This window comes from Pieris rapae, chromosome 10, assembly GCF_905147795.1.
Source record: "Pieris rapae chromosome 10, ilPieRapa1.1, whole genome shotgun sequence".
Lineage (NCBI taxonomy): Eukaryota > Metazoa > Arthropoda > Insecta > Lepidoptera > Pieridae > Pieris > Pieris rapae.
The window spans coordinates 8,898,311-8,912,903 of NC_059518.1; the positions used below are offsets into that span (position 1 = coordinate 8,898,311).

General features: G+C 31.9%; 2 protein-coding genes across 2 annotated transcripts; both read left to right on the forward strand.

Moving 5' to 3' along the window:
- Positions 1–78: 78 nt before the first annotated feature.
- LOC110993996 (cytochrome c oxidase assembly protein COX20, mitochondrial) lies at positions 79–976 on the forward strand. The gene is made up of 2 exons (XM_022260462.2): positions 79–279; positions 389–976. The coding sequence occupies exons 1-2, from the start codon at positions 226–228 to the stop codon at positions 701–703; spliced, it is 369 nt and encodes a 122-aa protein (XP_022116154.1). The 5' UTR covers positions 79–225; the 3' UTR covers positions 704–976.
- Positions 977–5,139: 4,163 nt separating this feature from the next.
- Positions 5,140–14,571, forward strand: LOC110994009 (xanthine dehydrogenase). Its single transcript, XM_022260475.2, has 8 exons — positions 5,140–5,311; positions 6,494–6,648; positions 6,926–9,074; positions 9,163–9,471; positions 9,656–9,993; positions 10,070–10,874; positions 11,066–11,233; positions 14,252–14,571. Exons 1-8 carry the CDS (start codon positions 5,243–5,245, stop codon positions 14,300–14,302), a joined length of 4,044 nt encoding a protein of 1,347 aa, XP_022116167.2. The 5' UTR covers positions 5,140–5,242; the 3' UTR covers positions 14,303–14,571.
- The last annotated feature ends 22 nt before the right edge of the window (positions 14,572–14,593 follow it).

Genomic DNA, 14,593 nt, shown 5'->3' on the forward strand with positions numbered 1-14,593 from the left:
AAGCTGTTAAGTCTTATCTCAACTTGGGAAATAATACCATGATATAAATATCTTGTCACTGTCATTTGTAGTTTTTTTATTTGCACTAGGCTCAAAATTTCTGTATTCTGTGAAATTACAAACTGAAAATATTACTATAATCTTAAAAATTCAAAGTTATGATCCATTATCAACATTGGTGGTTTGCCTGATTAACTTAGACCCAATTTTTAAAATCTTTTAAGTATGGATACGGTTGTTAAAAGTATGTTAGAAGAAGATGCAGAGGAAGAAAAACAGGTGTTGATTTGATATATTCTACTTTATGTAGTAACCATAACCCTTTCGGCTTTACAAAGTTTTTGCAAAATTATGTTACTATGATTACAATAAAATTTATTTTTTTCAGGGTTTGGTATTATTTGGTAGAGATTTATCAAAAATACCTTGTTTTCGAGAAAGCTTTTTCTATGGAATAGTATCGGGAGTTGGTGTAGGGTTTGGATCATTTATGAAGACATCTAAACCCATGTTATCACAGCATATTGGATTTGGCACATTTACTATGTCCACACTTATATACTGGTCCTATTGTAGATGGCAGTGGTCTAAACAAAGGTTTGATGCAGACTTACTTCAAGAAGCTGTTAAAAATAAAATTAAATATGAAGGAACAATTGTTGAAAAAGAATTAGAAAGTAAAGGTATTCTTAAATCAGCATAACAATGATTTGTCATATGTTAAATTTCTGTGGAGTTTTTCCATTTTACAAGTGAGGTTCTTTTATGACTGACCATCATGCCTTTTGTACAATGTCATTATAGGCAAAAGTTAAAAAAAGCTAACAATTGATTTGTGTTGAGATTCTTGTAGTGTTTCATATTTGTAGATATATGATTTTAAGAAAAATCAAATTTAATATATATTTATAAGTAGAATAGTTTTATGTACTGATAGCAATTAATAGAGTATTTAAATAAATGTAATAAAATTCAATATTAAATTTTATTTACAAATTTCTATCAAGAGTTTCAAAATGTGACTTGATTTATATTTACAATTTTGGCTCAGAAATCATACAAGGAAACACATATTATATAGAATTCACTAAGAGTAGTTGGTGATAAATCTCTTTGCAGGGGTTGGATTTTAAATACAGTATCACGGAATTTGATGTTACTGAGTATGTAGGAGTAAGTCTTGGGGACCTTGATATGAATACCTCTGTGTGATTTGGAGTAATTTATGCTTCCGGGGTTGCGTCAAAGTATTTATGATTTCTTTTTTAAATTTTCTGCAATGTATTGAAATTCCACCATTTTTCTATTGCTCACTAGAGTTTTGACATTTTGCATAAAAAATCAGTTTTTTAATTAATCAATTCTTTTTTAGTATGACAAATCTATGTAATAATAAATAAATAATTGTTTTCATTATTTATGTTGATAAATTTTAGGTGAAATGCCTATTTAATATATAAACTCAAACCGCCATTTGAAATGTTCTACACTAAAGTGTTTACTTACTTTATTTCCTAAATTTTATATCAAAAACTACCCAAAACTGAATCAGAGCATCTTTCTGCATGGTCTGCCCTACCCCAGGCATCCTGACAGGAAGACCAGCCCCCACCCGCCCTAATGTAACTATAATCATAATATTGGTTTGCCAATATTATAATTACATAATATGGAAATTATTGATTTCTATTTAAGTAAATACATTCTTATTCTTATCTTCATAATCATTATTTATTAATTAGTAACCTCTACTTTATTTTATAATGAGTTAATATTTTTGTTTTTTATTATTTACTATAATACTATACTACTTTATAGTTTTTTGTGAACTTTTGAGTGAATCTATTTGTTTCGGTGTTCCAATTAATAATTTCGCAACGTCACTATTTAGTAATTGTCATAACGTTGCAACACTGAAATTGTCAAATCTGGAATCGAATTAAAAGTTTTAACTTAGATTTTGAGAGAACTACGTCTTATTTCCACAGAAAATCTTCATAAGTAGTTATTCGAATATTATTTTAAGGCTTGTCGACACGTACGTAGACCTTTCATTGTTGTAATTGATTTTTTTATTTTCTCTGGTATATTTAGTGTTGCCACCTTGTTCTGCATTCAAAGTACATTGGAAAAGAAACACTAGTTAGTACTATAACTTTTATTTTAAATATTATTTATTTTAAATATTTATAATATTTATTATATTTTTAAATATTGTTTTCATTATATACCGAGAACTGAAGTGATGTGGCCCTGGCGAGTAGCTACATCGATTCACCGCCAATCGATAAATTCATTTAACGGAAAAATATTTAAGACTAAAAAAATTACACCAGGCAATCAATCATGTTATTTAGTATATTTTTCATTAAAATTATTGTACGTTATACAATAACGCGTTGCCACCCTACTGCATACTTTATAATAAAGTACGGGTGCCAACACTAGGTAAACCACAAAATTTTCTTTAATATAAATATACCGGCAGATTGATTTTTATTTTGGTCATGTTGATTTTTTTAGATTATATTTTTAATAAAGATGGTTATTAGGTATTGACTAATATTAAGTGTACTTTTAGCTACTTAACACAAAAAACACCTATTAACGAGTTATTCAAGTAAAACGAACGTTGTAAATGTTTCCTGTTAAGTTGCATAAAACGGAATTATTACTATGTAAATCTTTAATTTATTTATAATTTAACTAGTTAATACCCGCGTAAGTACATCATTTGCAATGTATTAAATTCCCACCATTTTCTATACTTTGAAATTGGTACCATTTCCCTATGCCATACATAGTCTTCCTTAAGTAAAAAAACAGTGTAAATATATCAGTGACGATTATGTTATTATACTTAAGTACTCTGATTTTAGGTCCCGCCATGGTTGAAGTGACATAATGTGACAGATTACAATAATTTCGTATAATATTTAGGTACAAGTATGGCAAACTTCTATATAAGAATAATACTAATAATACATAGAATAAAAAAAATATAATAAAATAAAATTATTTATGTATCGGTGTAGGGCTGGCAGCTAAAGTAGGTCCATGCAAAATAGAAAAGGCTGTAGACGCAAGTCTTGTCTTGTCTTGCTGTAGGTAGGTAAAGGTTTAGTATACGATACATGTCTACATTATTTGAAATCCGCCTGAGAGATTTGATATAAAGCATAGAGAATACGTTACAATCGAGTTTTCAAAAGTTGCAGGCGCTGGATACTAGTCGAGGTCGTATTAAACAATAGTTAACGAATTAACTTATAAATAAATATTCATGTACATCAATTCTCGTTCTCAATTATTCAATGATACACTCTGGTGTTATTTATTAAATATTTTATATAGGAAAACGTAGTGCGATAGGCATTATTAGTCTGCATATATTTTTTAAAGTCATTCTCAACTGTACCACAGACCACGACTGCGACACATAGAACAAGGGCGGATCCAGGATTTCTGTTAGGACGTATACACAAGTAGTTTGTTATAAACAATATTTTCCCCCGTATATGCCCCGTTTATATTTTTTTGGTTTTTCATGTCCTTGTACTATAGACATCTATACATAGTCTATTTTAGGTACATATATTCAAATCAATGACAAAATTGTGATACGTGAGAAAAACATCTGCTGTCTTTAACGCAAATAACTAACGTGTGGCATAAATTATGCAATAATATTTATTTATTTATTTTTTAATTACCTAAACAGTATTTTTTTATTGACATTAATTCAAGATTTTCTTTGACTAAATTTCAAAGGAAATCTACCACTCTACCTCTACCACACTCCACCAGACTCAGACTAACACGCCTATATAGTCTGTCTCACTCGTAACGAATACCGGCTGCAACAGCCGTGCTTAGAGCCGTCACCGATCTCGTCAGAGAGATGTGAATATGCAGTATGCGTTCTGTCCCGCTCTATCGTATATCGTATTCGCCGCACCTATATTACGTCATCGTGTGTTAGTTTATTTTCGCTCGCCGCGCTCATAACCCGCTGTTAAATCTATGCAATAATACGTATCAATAAAATTCGGTTAATTATAAAGTAGATTTTCTACTTCTATATTATCATATTATTATAACCCCTTACTATCCTCTAGATATATTACAAAAAACTCCTGTTAACAAGCGAATAAGTCTACATTGTAATTAGCTAATGATTTAATTATAGGCTATGATTATACCTAATTACCTAATCAGTAAATACAGCATATCCGTCTATTATTCTGATGCTATATTTTTGATAGTTTTGCCAAGTATTACTTGTTTCTACACAAAAATGTACGATTACTCGTGCTGGCTTAAATTGCTTTAACGACATGTTTTTATACATTTATTAGTAGATACTAATTTGTCGTAATTACATTGCAACATATGGTCGATGCATTACTTACTAACAATTGTTTTTTTTATAGACAATAAGTTTCTTTATGCTTCTAATTATTATTTCTCGGGAACTCTACTGTTGTACTTATGGAATTATCCTATGATCGTATGAAATACGAATATTCGTAATAAAACTTATCAATTTTTAATGAGTAAATTTGTATCCATACATTATTTTAATCTGGAAACATAATTCCTATGGCACACATCCCTTAATATGTCTCCAGTAAGGAGATGCTGCGATTCGCAATTATTATTGATATATTTATTTTATTTTATTTATTTATTTATGGTATAAATAATCTTAAATTGTAGAAGTTTGTATGGTGGAAACATAAACTGGACACAGTTTTTCTGTCCACCAGGACGTCGAAAATATTTAGTTAATTATAATTAACTTAATAAAGTGACATAATATACAACAAAACAACTTTACCCTCAAAAATTGCACAAACAACGCACTAAAACAATCGAAACACCGCCGATTCATACATAGCCGATGCAAGAAATCTGTTCTTGACGAGAATTCTGAATCATATTGTTATCAATATGATAATAGGAGCAAGAGCAGTGTGTGAATAAATAAATAGCGTGTTGAATTATACTGATGCGGCACGAATATAGGATTTTTTTTAGATATATTAAAATATACTATACGCACCGTATTCCCTGAGTATTTAAATATCTTTTGACTGCGAGAGTATCAAGTGAGTCGCCCCTCACGTCCCCGGTCTCGACTCTCGGGTCTAGCCAGTTGATCGTCAGACATTGTTAGGGAAGGTTGTGTCATATTTGTTATTCATCAGCGTAGTTTTTCCGACAATTTTTCATTGAAAACATGAATGTTGAAGACTTTCTGCCGCGTGATAAGGCCACTAAATTGGTGTTTTTTGTAAATGGAAAAAAGGTAAGGAATGTCTGCGATGTTTTATTATTAAGTGTTTTATTAATTAATTTCCCATTAATAAACATTTAGCAGGTTAAGGAATGTAAAAAAGAGCTACCTGTGCACGAAATCGAACTGCAGTTGGTAAAGTGGTGTAATTATGCAGATTTAAACAGAATCTTGTATGAATAATTTAAATAGTGTTTATATTTCAATCGGATTAAAAACTGTTAGATACAATTGCTTTAAGACTATTTTTAAATGTTTCTCTATTATTTTACAAATACAGTACCTGGATGATCGAACTTTACTCGGTATTTTTTTATTTTTGTAAATTCTGTTTTTTGGAAATTATATTTAAGTACGAATAACATACTAATAAAATGATAAAATATTAAAAATATTTGTCGATCATACCGACAGAATAATAAAAAAATATAAACTGTTTTTTTTAAAGAATAAAATCAGCATCATTCCTAGCTAGAAAAATTTATCGCCCCCGAAACCCCCGTAATACTAAATTTCATGAAAATCGTTGGAGCCGATTCCGAGATTCCAATTATACAAGAATTGCTCGTTTAAAGATATAATATATATTTTTTGCTTTGGGTATGTAATATTGTTATTTAATGTTTAAAATGTAGAATATTTCTAATTACCTCTAAACAGATATTATCATAGGTTGATTATTTTATTTACAATCACGCTAAAATACAATATTACATAAAACTTAAAGAACGATTATGTTTACTATTATCGGTATCTCTAAAACATATTTGTATTTCGATTGACCTTAGGTAATTGTTGCGCAATCTGTTAATAATATAATAATTATAATTACATGTTTTCGTACTTTTAATAGGCTCGGAAATGCTTTTTTGTGTAGGTTAGCTGACACAGTTGTATTGCGAAAGCCATGTAATATCTGATATCCGAGTCACGTATGTCCATTGACTAGCTAATGGTACTCTCTTTTAAAACTCTTTAACATAAATGTATTATGCACAAGAGCTGTAATCTAGTCTTCCACAACACAGAACATCTCTAATCTAGGACGTCTGAATTTTGTCAACAATAAAAAAATTATTAATATTGTAACATATGTTCAACAACAATGTTCTACAATTGTTGTAGAACATTTGTGTTGATTATTGTGTGTTGAACATCATTAACTACATCACAAACAACTTAACAACATTTCAGGTGATTGAACCGCAGCCAGATCCTGAATGGACGTTACTATGGTATTTGAGAAAGAAGCTCCATTTAACCGGCACCAAGTATGGCTGCGGAGAAGGTGGCTGCGGCGCCTGCACAGTTATGATATCGCAATACATCAGAGATTTGGATCGAATCAAGTATCCTTTTTAAGGCATTTCTTTAATTTGTTTATGTAGGGCGCAATGATAGTTGTGAGGTCGACCTTCAGATATATTTTAATACGCTGTCCTAGCCTAGACTAAAAAGGTAAGAATAAATGCTTTTTCGTGTCGAATTGAATGAAACGAACTTTCGTATAGCATATGTACACTTTTGCTAAATACTATTATTTAAAATCACTTTCGAAATCAACCACGAAACATGAGACTTGAATATTCATTATCAATAACAGTAATACCTTTATTTTGAAATCAGACACTTCTCAGTCAATGCATGTTTGATGCCGTTATGTGCAGTACATGGAATGGCGGTTACAACAGTCGAAGGGATCGGTTCAACCGAGGATAAGTTACATCCGGTGCAAGAAAGAATAGCTAAAGCACACGGTTCACAGTGTGGCTTTTGTACACCTGGAATTGTGATGTCAATGTATGCGTTACTCAGGACAAAAAATATAATCGATTATAACGATATAGACGCAGCCTTACAGGGAAATCTCTGCAGATGTACCGGATATAGACCTATCATAGAAGGATTTAAAACGTTCATGGAGGAATGGGAGTATCAGTATGATGTACAATCTGACGGGAAACAAAATAAGTCCCCTTGTATGATGGGAAAAGACTGCTGCCGCGTTAATAATGGAGAAAACAAGGAAAATGAATCTAGACTCTTTAACAAATCAGAGTTTACACCATATAGTCCAAGTCAAGAGCCAATTTTTCCTCCCGAATTAAAGGTCAATAGCAACGAATATGATTCGATTTTAACATTCTTCAGAACTTCCAACATGGCATGGATTCGACCTGTGACAGTTGAGGAATTGCTTGTATTAAAGAAACAGTTCCCGAACAGTAAACTCGTTGCCGGGAACACCGAAGTTGGCGTGGAAGTAAAATTTAAGAAAATGGTTTATCCAATACTGATATCACCGTTATTATTAAAAGAATTGAATTTCATACGACTTACAGAAGAAGGCATAGAAATTGGTGCTGCTACAACATTAACTGAAGTTATGTCATTTATGACAGATTTTATCACGAAAGATAAAGAGAGGGGGAAAACTTTTGACGCCATTAAAGATATGTTGCACTGGTTTGCTGGGACTCAAATTCGCAATACGGCATCTTTGGTAGGAAATATTATTACAGCGAGTCCCATTTCGGATTTGAATCCTATACTGTTGGCATCGTCAGCATCACTTATTGTAAAAAGTCTAGATCGAGGTGAGAGAAAAGTTTTAATTGACAGCAGTTTCTTTAAAGGATATAGAAAAGTAGATCTTAGTGATGATGAGGTTGTGTTATCTGTACAAATACCTTTCACAAACAAAGATCAATGTATAAAAGCATATAAACAAGCAAAACGAAGAGAAGACGATATTTCTATTGTTACGACAGCTTTTTATATTGAATTTGAAAAGGATAACTTAAACATAGTAGATGCAAAGTTATGCTTTGGGGGTATGGCTCCTACCACAGTATGTGCTATAAAAACGTCTAACTTAATGAAACATAAAAGTTGGGACGAAGATCTCCTAACATCCGTTTTCGATTCTTTAACTGAAGAATTTCAGTTAGACAGCTCAGTTCCGGGAGGAATGGCTGAATACAGAAAATCGCTCTGCCTTAGTCTTTTTTTCAGATTCTACTTACATGTATTAGAAACAAGAAGTATTAATGGTACAAGGCCAAGTAATTATAATTTGTCTGGAAGTAATCAAATTGCTGCTCTTCATCCTAAAAGTTCACAATGTTTTGAGATAAAAAATAATTCTCGAAATGTGTATGATGCCGTTGGAAAACCGATTGTTCATATGTCCGCTCTCAAACAAGCTACTGGAGAAGCAATATACTGTGATGATCTTCCACCGATGGAAGAAGAGCTTTACTTAGTTTTGGTGTTTAGTAAAGAATCTCACGCTAAAATTAAATCTATAGATGCAAGTCAGGCTTTGTCAATGCCAGGTGTGGTTGCTTTTTTTTCGGCATCAGATATAACAAAGGGTCATAATAAAATGGGTGCAGTAGTAAAAGATGAAGAAGTTTTTGCTGAAGATATTGTTACAAGTCGATCTTGTGTCATAGGAGCTGTTGTAGCTAAAACTGAGCAAATAGCGAGAAAAGCAAAAGAGCTAGTATCAATAACGTATGAAAAGCTAGAGCCAGTTATAGTAACTATAGAAGATGCTATAGCTCATGGATCCTACTTCCCTGACACATATAGAGAACTTGTCCATGGCGATGTAAGTGAATCTTTCAAACAATCGGAACAAATAAAAGATGGCTATGTAAGACTCGGTGCACAAGAACATTTCTATTTAGAAACTGTATCGGCGTTTGCCGTGAGGAAAGAAGATGAACTAGAAATTATCTGCAGTTCACAAAATCCTGCCGAAGTTGCGGTAAGAATTGTTGATAATAATTATTATTTTGTAGAATTCACCTCATTCTGTTTTTCCGTAAATAAGTATCGATTATAATTTCTTGCAGCTCACAGTTTCAGAGGTTTTAAATGTACCACATCACAAAGTTTGCGCCAAAGCTAAACGCCTGGGTGGTGGTTTTGGCGGTAAAGAAACAAGACCTATGATACTTATAGGACCAGTGGCGGTAGCCGCTTATCGTTTGAAAAAACCGGTTAGAGGTGTCTTAGATCGAGATGAGGATATGCAAGGATCAGGATATAGGCATCCATGCTTGATAAAATATAAAGTAGGATTTGACAACAGCGGAAAAATCAAGGGTGCTCTGTTTGATGTTTATGCCAATGGAGGAAATTATTCTGATATATCTAGCTCGGTTAGTATTTCATACAATTATGTACTTTTATAACATCTTTAAGTTCATTAGAAGAAAATGTTGCTGATTTCAATAAAAAAATAATTTATCTAGCTGGTTAAACAATTGCATTATGTATTATTAATATGTAACATGTAATGTGCACATTATGAAATCCTTCTAAGCATATAGTGTTTAATTTCAGATGTTGGAGAGGCTTATGACGCATCTTGATAACTGTTGTAATATACCCAATGTCCAGATAAACCTTAACTTGTGTAAGACAAATACTCCCTCCAATACAGCGTTTAGAGGTTTCGGCGCACCTCAGGCCATGTTTGCTACAGAAAATATGCTAAGAGATATAGCAACAGCATTAAACAAAGATTATGAAGATATTTTCAATGTAAATATGTACCGCGAAGGAGATTTTACTTTCTACGATCAAGAACTAATACATTGCACCGTATCTAGATGTTGGTCCGAGTGTATTGAATCCTCAAATTATTGGCAGAGAAAGAAAGAAGTTGAAGAGTTTAATAGGTAAACAATACGCCCGATTTCGATTTCAAGGTCAGTTAACGACGCCAAAATTAATAATGATTATTTTATTTTCCAGATCGAATCGTTGGAAAAAGAAGGGAATCACCGTTCTACCAACAAAATATGGAATATCGTTTCAAATTGATGTATTAATGCAGGGAGGTGCATTAATATTGGTATACACAGACGGTTCAGTGCTGTTATCCATCGGAGGCGTGGAAATGGGACAAGGACTCTTCACTAAAATGATACAGGTAGCATCGCGCGTCTTAGAAATCGATGTCTCCAGAATTCACATCAGCGAAATGTCAACAGACAAAGTCCCAAACAGTTCTCCAACAGCGGCTAGTGTCAGTTCAGATTTATATGGAATGGCCGTATTAAATGCGTGCACAACTATCAAACAACGTTTGGAACCAATCAAAGCGAAGAATCCAGAAGGTAAATGGGAAGATTGGGTCAGTACTGCGTATGTTGAGCGAGTCAGTTTGTCTGCTACTGGCTTCTATGCCTCTCCGAAAATAGAATTTGACCGAGACACAAATTCTGGTCGCCTATTTGAGTATTTCACATTTGGAGTCGCTTGTTCCGAGGTTATCATCGACTGCTTGACTGGAGATCACCAGGTGCTGCGTACTGATATCGTCATGGACCTTGGGGAGAGTCTTAACCCAGCGATAGATATAGGTCAAATTGAAGGAGGCTTCATGCAAGGATATGGTCTATTCACAATGGAAGAAATGTTATATTCACCAACAGGTGAAATCCTGTCACGTGGCCCTGGGGCATACAAAATCCCGGGTTTCTCTGATATACCAAAAGAGTTTAACGTGTCGTTACTGAAGGGCGCTCCAAATCCACGTGCTGTGTACTCATCAAAGGTAATTATTTGTATAATTGTGGTCAACGACCTTTTACCAGATGATAAAAGAATGCGTACATAAGATAAGATAAGTTAGGTTCATTCAATTTTCTATTAAAGTAAATAATTTCTTGTAATTCACATTTTAAAGATTTCATTTGTTTGATATTTCATTTGATTGTATTTTGAAAATAAATCTAAATATTTCAGGCAGTAGGTGAGCCACCATTGTTCCTGGCTGCCTCCGTTTTCTTCGCGATAAAGGAGGCTATCAAATCAGCACGTTTAGATGCAGGTGTCGATGCAGATTTCGTATTGGAAGCGCCGGCTACCTGCGCCCGAATCAGAATGGCGTGTGAAGACCACATCACCCAACAGGTAATAGCCTATATATATATATTTAATTTTTGTTTGTTGTTTACCTAAATCCCTTTCTTGAGAACATATATTGCTGTGGTAAAGTTGAATGTCTGTTTCATAAATATGCTTAAAGTGTTTTAATAATTTAACATTTATTAACCAGCAACGTGTTTTGTGTTCGTGTGACTGACTTTTTTAAATATTTTGGAATTAAATGTATGAATGAATGAAATCTGAATTTTCTTAGTCTTACTTTATCTCGTCTTTTGCTTTTTAACATGCTTCGTTCAATCCCTTGCCGGTACACTTTTAGTTTTTGTATGTTTTTTTTGCTATAATAAAAACTTAGTTCGCAAGCAAACTTTGCAAGTCTCTTTTTAGGGACCAGTAACTCTTCCACGTACTTGCTACTCTTTGTTCTACTTCTCTATCAGGTCTTGGAGGATATGATTTGACCCAGATGTATATTCAGTTACACATTTTTATTACTTTCTACTTTGTTTTGTTTAACTTAGCATGTGGCACAATTAGTAGAAAACCATAGGTCAATCGTCTATAATTTTCGACTAATTGTGTATCAAATTTGTAGAAAGAAAGTTGACAGTTCACTGTGATTTTGTTTAATATGGGCTTTTTGAAATTCACTATCTTCAAAGTTAGTGTTTTAAAAGGCTTTATATAATTAATTGCAGTTTGCCAAGCCCTACCTTCCTTTTAAAGATGTTGTCTGTCCCCTAAATTGGTAGTGATTAGTGGAGAATTTGTGTTTGATTAATTTTTTAGATTATACATTAACCCGCTTCTTGACATACAAGTTAATTACAAATAATATTTATTATCTTTATGTATTTTGAATTCAAATGGCAAAATTATTACAAAATTGGGGAATAGGTCCGCAACTTTGTAATAATAGATCAATTAATTAATTAGGATAAGTATTAAGTGACAACTATGACACATCGCGCACGGTGGAGGTGCCGCCATTTTGAGATAATCTGACTTAAAGATGATACGACGTGTAGGTTAACAATCAGCTCTCAAAACTCAAAAAAAAATATATGAAAAAAGTTCAGAAAAAAACGCGTAGTATTGATTAATCGAGTAATAGGTCAACCTAATTAATATTCTTATCTGAATTTACTCGTACGTAACTTAGATCCAAAAAGTCGATGCCGTGACTAGCACAGAGCCTGATACTTGCCTATTAGAAAAAACAAATGATCACGATATAGATATAAAATCTAGAGATTAGATAGAGCGTATAAGTAACTTGGCAGTAAAAATTAAAATTTTAATTTCAATGTCAAGTAACGCTTAATAGGTATTACAAAGCGTACATTTGGACGATCAAATCTAAATCTAAAAAACGATTTTGATTTCAATATTGAGTTTTCTCTAAGAGTGTATACGTTGCGAATATTGAGACAATTTACGCACATTTTTGATTCAGCCAATAATAATATTAAAATTAATGTTTACTTCGCAGAATAGTAGAAGAGTTTAGCGACTTTGCATAAGTGTAGTTAGCTGTAGGTGTATAACTAGATTATGTTAGCTTTTTTATTATCATTTTTTTATATATTATATAGTTTATAATAGTATAGTGGAACCCTGTAGGTACATATTTTTCTTGACGTCGAACGTTGAACAATCTTATTTATAAGGATAATAATATGTTGTTTACGCAACAACAAAGTTTAGTGCACTATGAACTTTATAACCAAGCCATTGAGACAGAGAGATATATTTAATTTTAGAAAGTGTTTTAGCGTTTTAGAGGCATTCAAAATGGCGGCCATTTACGACGCTAGCTGATAATAAATCCTGTTTGATGTCTCATTAAATATTGTGCAATCACATAAGTAACAACAACATTTTTTAAACAAAATCTTGCGCAATTATGGTAAAGCAATCTAATTTAGGCTTTATTACCGTTTCTATCTAATCTCGTGTTATAAGTTAAATATTAAAGTTAAAGTTAAATATTATAGTTTAAATCAGAGTTCGCTAACTTTTTTGTGTCGTAGATCCCTTCACATGCTTTTCCGTGTTGGGTAGACCCCCTACTTGCTGATATTGATTTCCTGTAAATTTCTAACTGTAGTGAAGTTTAGTGTTAATAATATAAAGTAAAAACATATGTTAATTTATACATTTATTAATTGAATTGATTTTTTTTTGTTTTTACAAGTTCAAAATGTATCGCGACAACAGAGCCAACCAACCAAAACCAACATCCTACAACTTACACAATTTTATAAACATATATAATATTCTTTTACTTCATAAGTACTTTTATAAATACTGTATATGTTTTGATATTATAAGATAGTATGATGTAAGTAAATAGGTACTATCAGTATATGTGTTGAGATCCACTACCGTGGACCCCCATTTTCATTTCATGGACCCCCAAATATATATTATATAATATTATTAATTTATTTATTCCACTACATGATTCTACCTTAACAGTTACTACTAATTCGATAGAACGCCAAAATAATACCCACACCAATTATCCTACATAAATAACATGAAAAAAATTATAGTTATATGCCTAAATCTTATACCTAACAATATAAATTTTAATTGCTTTGTTTTGTTCCACTAATTGATCTAAGTAATTTTATATCTTACTTAATTTGCACTTCCACCTTATCTAATTATTAAAATAATTTCTTGAAAGCGATTTAATCTATAAGCCCCCCATTTTATTAAATATTTTAAGTGTACCGTATTTCTGTATGTAACAAAGTGTAAATAAATACAAAATAACTTAACAGGTTTACAGTTTCACGCTAAGACTTTAATCTTAGGATCAGACTGTATTCTTTAAGCATGCGAAACAAAATATTTTCTCTTGTCTTAGTAGAAATCAAACTGCCATACGCTAGCAATCAATCTAACTGCTAAGTATTTCTTTCCTAATATATTTGTATCCTGCTAGCGGATTCTGTTTCTTAGTGTTTAAGGTAATTTATAAAACTGTTGTCTTGAATTATGCTCTTTATTATAAATATTATTGTGTTACAGGTTAAACCAACTGTAAAAAATGTCGGACGACCGTGGAATGTAAATCCGTAGAAGTTCGAAAATGGCGATGACAATTTACAATGAAAATCAGTTGCGTTTTGGTAATATTATACTTTCTACGATTTATTAGTTTTTTAGTTACCGATAAAAAATAAAATAAATGTATAATATATTGTTTTATATTAAATATTTTTATAACATAGGCCTTTTAAGATAATTTTGATAGTCAAAACTTATTAAATAACTTCAAATTGATATGTTCGTTCTTGTACCATTATGTTTTATATATAAAGGTTATTTTTTTATATCATTTGTTATTCCTTTAATATTTAAGTTGTATGT

Bases quoted from the DNA above. Each gene is read 5' to 3' on its own strand.
- LOC110994009 (XM_022260475.2), top strand. From the start codon at position 5,243: ATGAATGTTGAAGACTTTCTGCCGCGTGATAAGGCCACTAAATTGGTG. The intron at 5,312-6,493 runs GTAAGGAATGTC...ACAACATTTCAG, and splicing joins TTTTTGTAAATGGAAAAAAG to GTGATTGAACCGCAGCCAGA. The intron at 6,649-6,925 runs GTATCCTTTTTA...TTTTGAAATCAG, and splicing joins AGAGATTTGGATCGAATCAA to ACACTTCTCAGTCAATGCAT.
- LOC110993996 (XM_022260462.2), top strand. From the start codon at position 226: ATGGATACGGTTGTTAAAAGTATGTTAGAAGAAGATGCAGAGGAAGAA. The intron at 280-388 runs GTGTTGATTTGA...TATTTTTTTCAG, and splicing joins ATGCAGAGGAAGAAAAACAG to GGTTTGGTATTATTTGGTAG.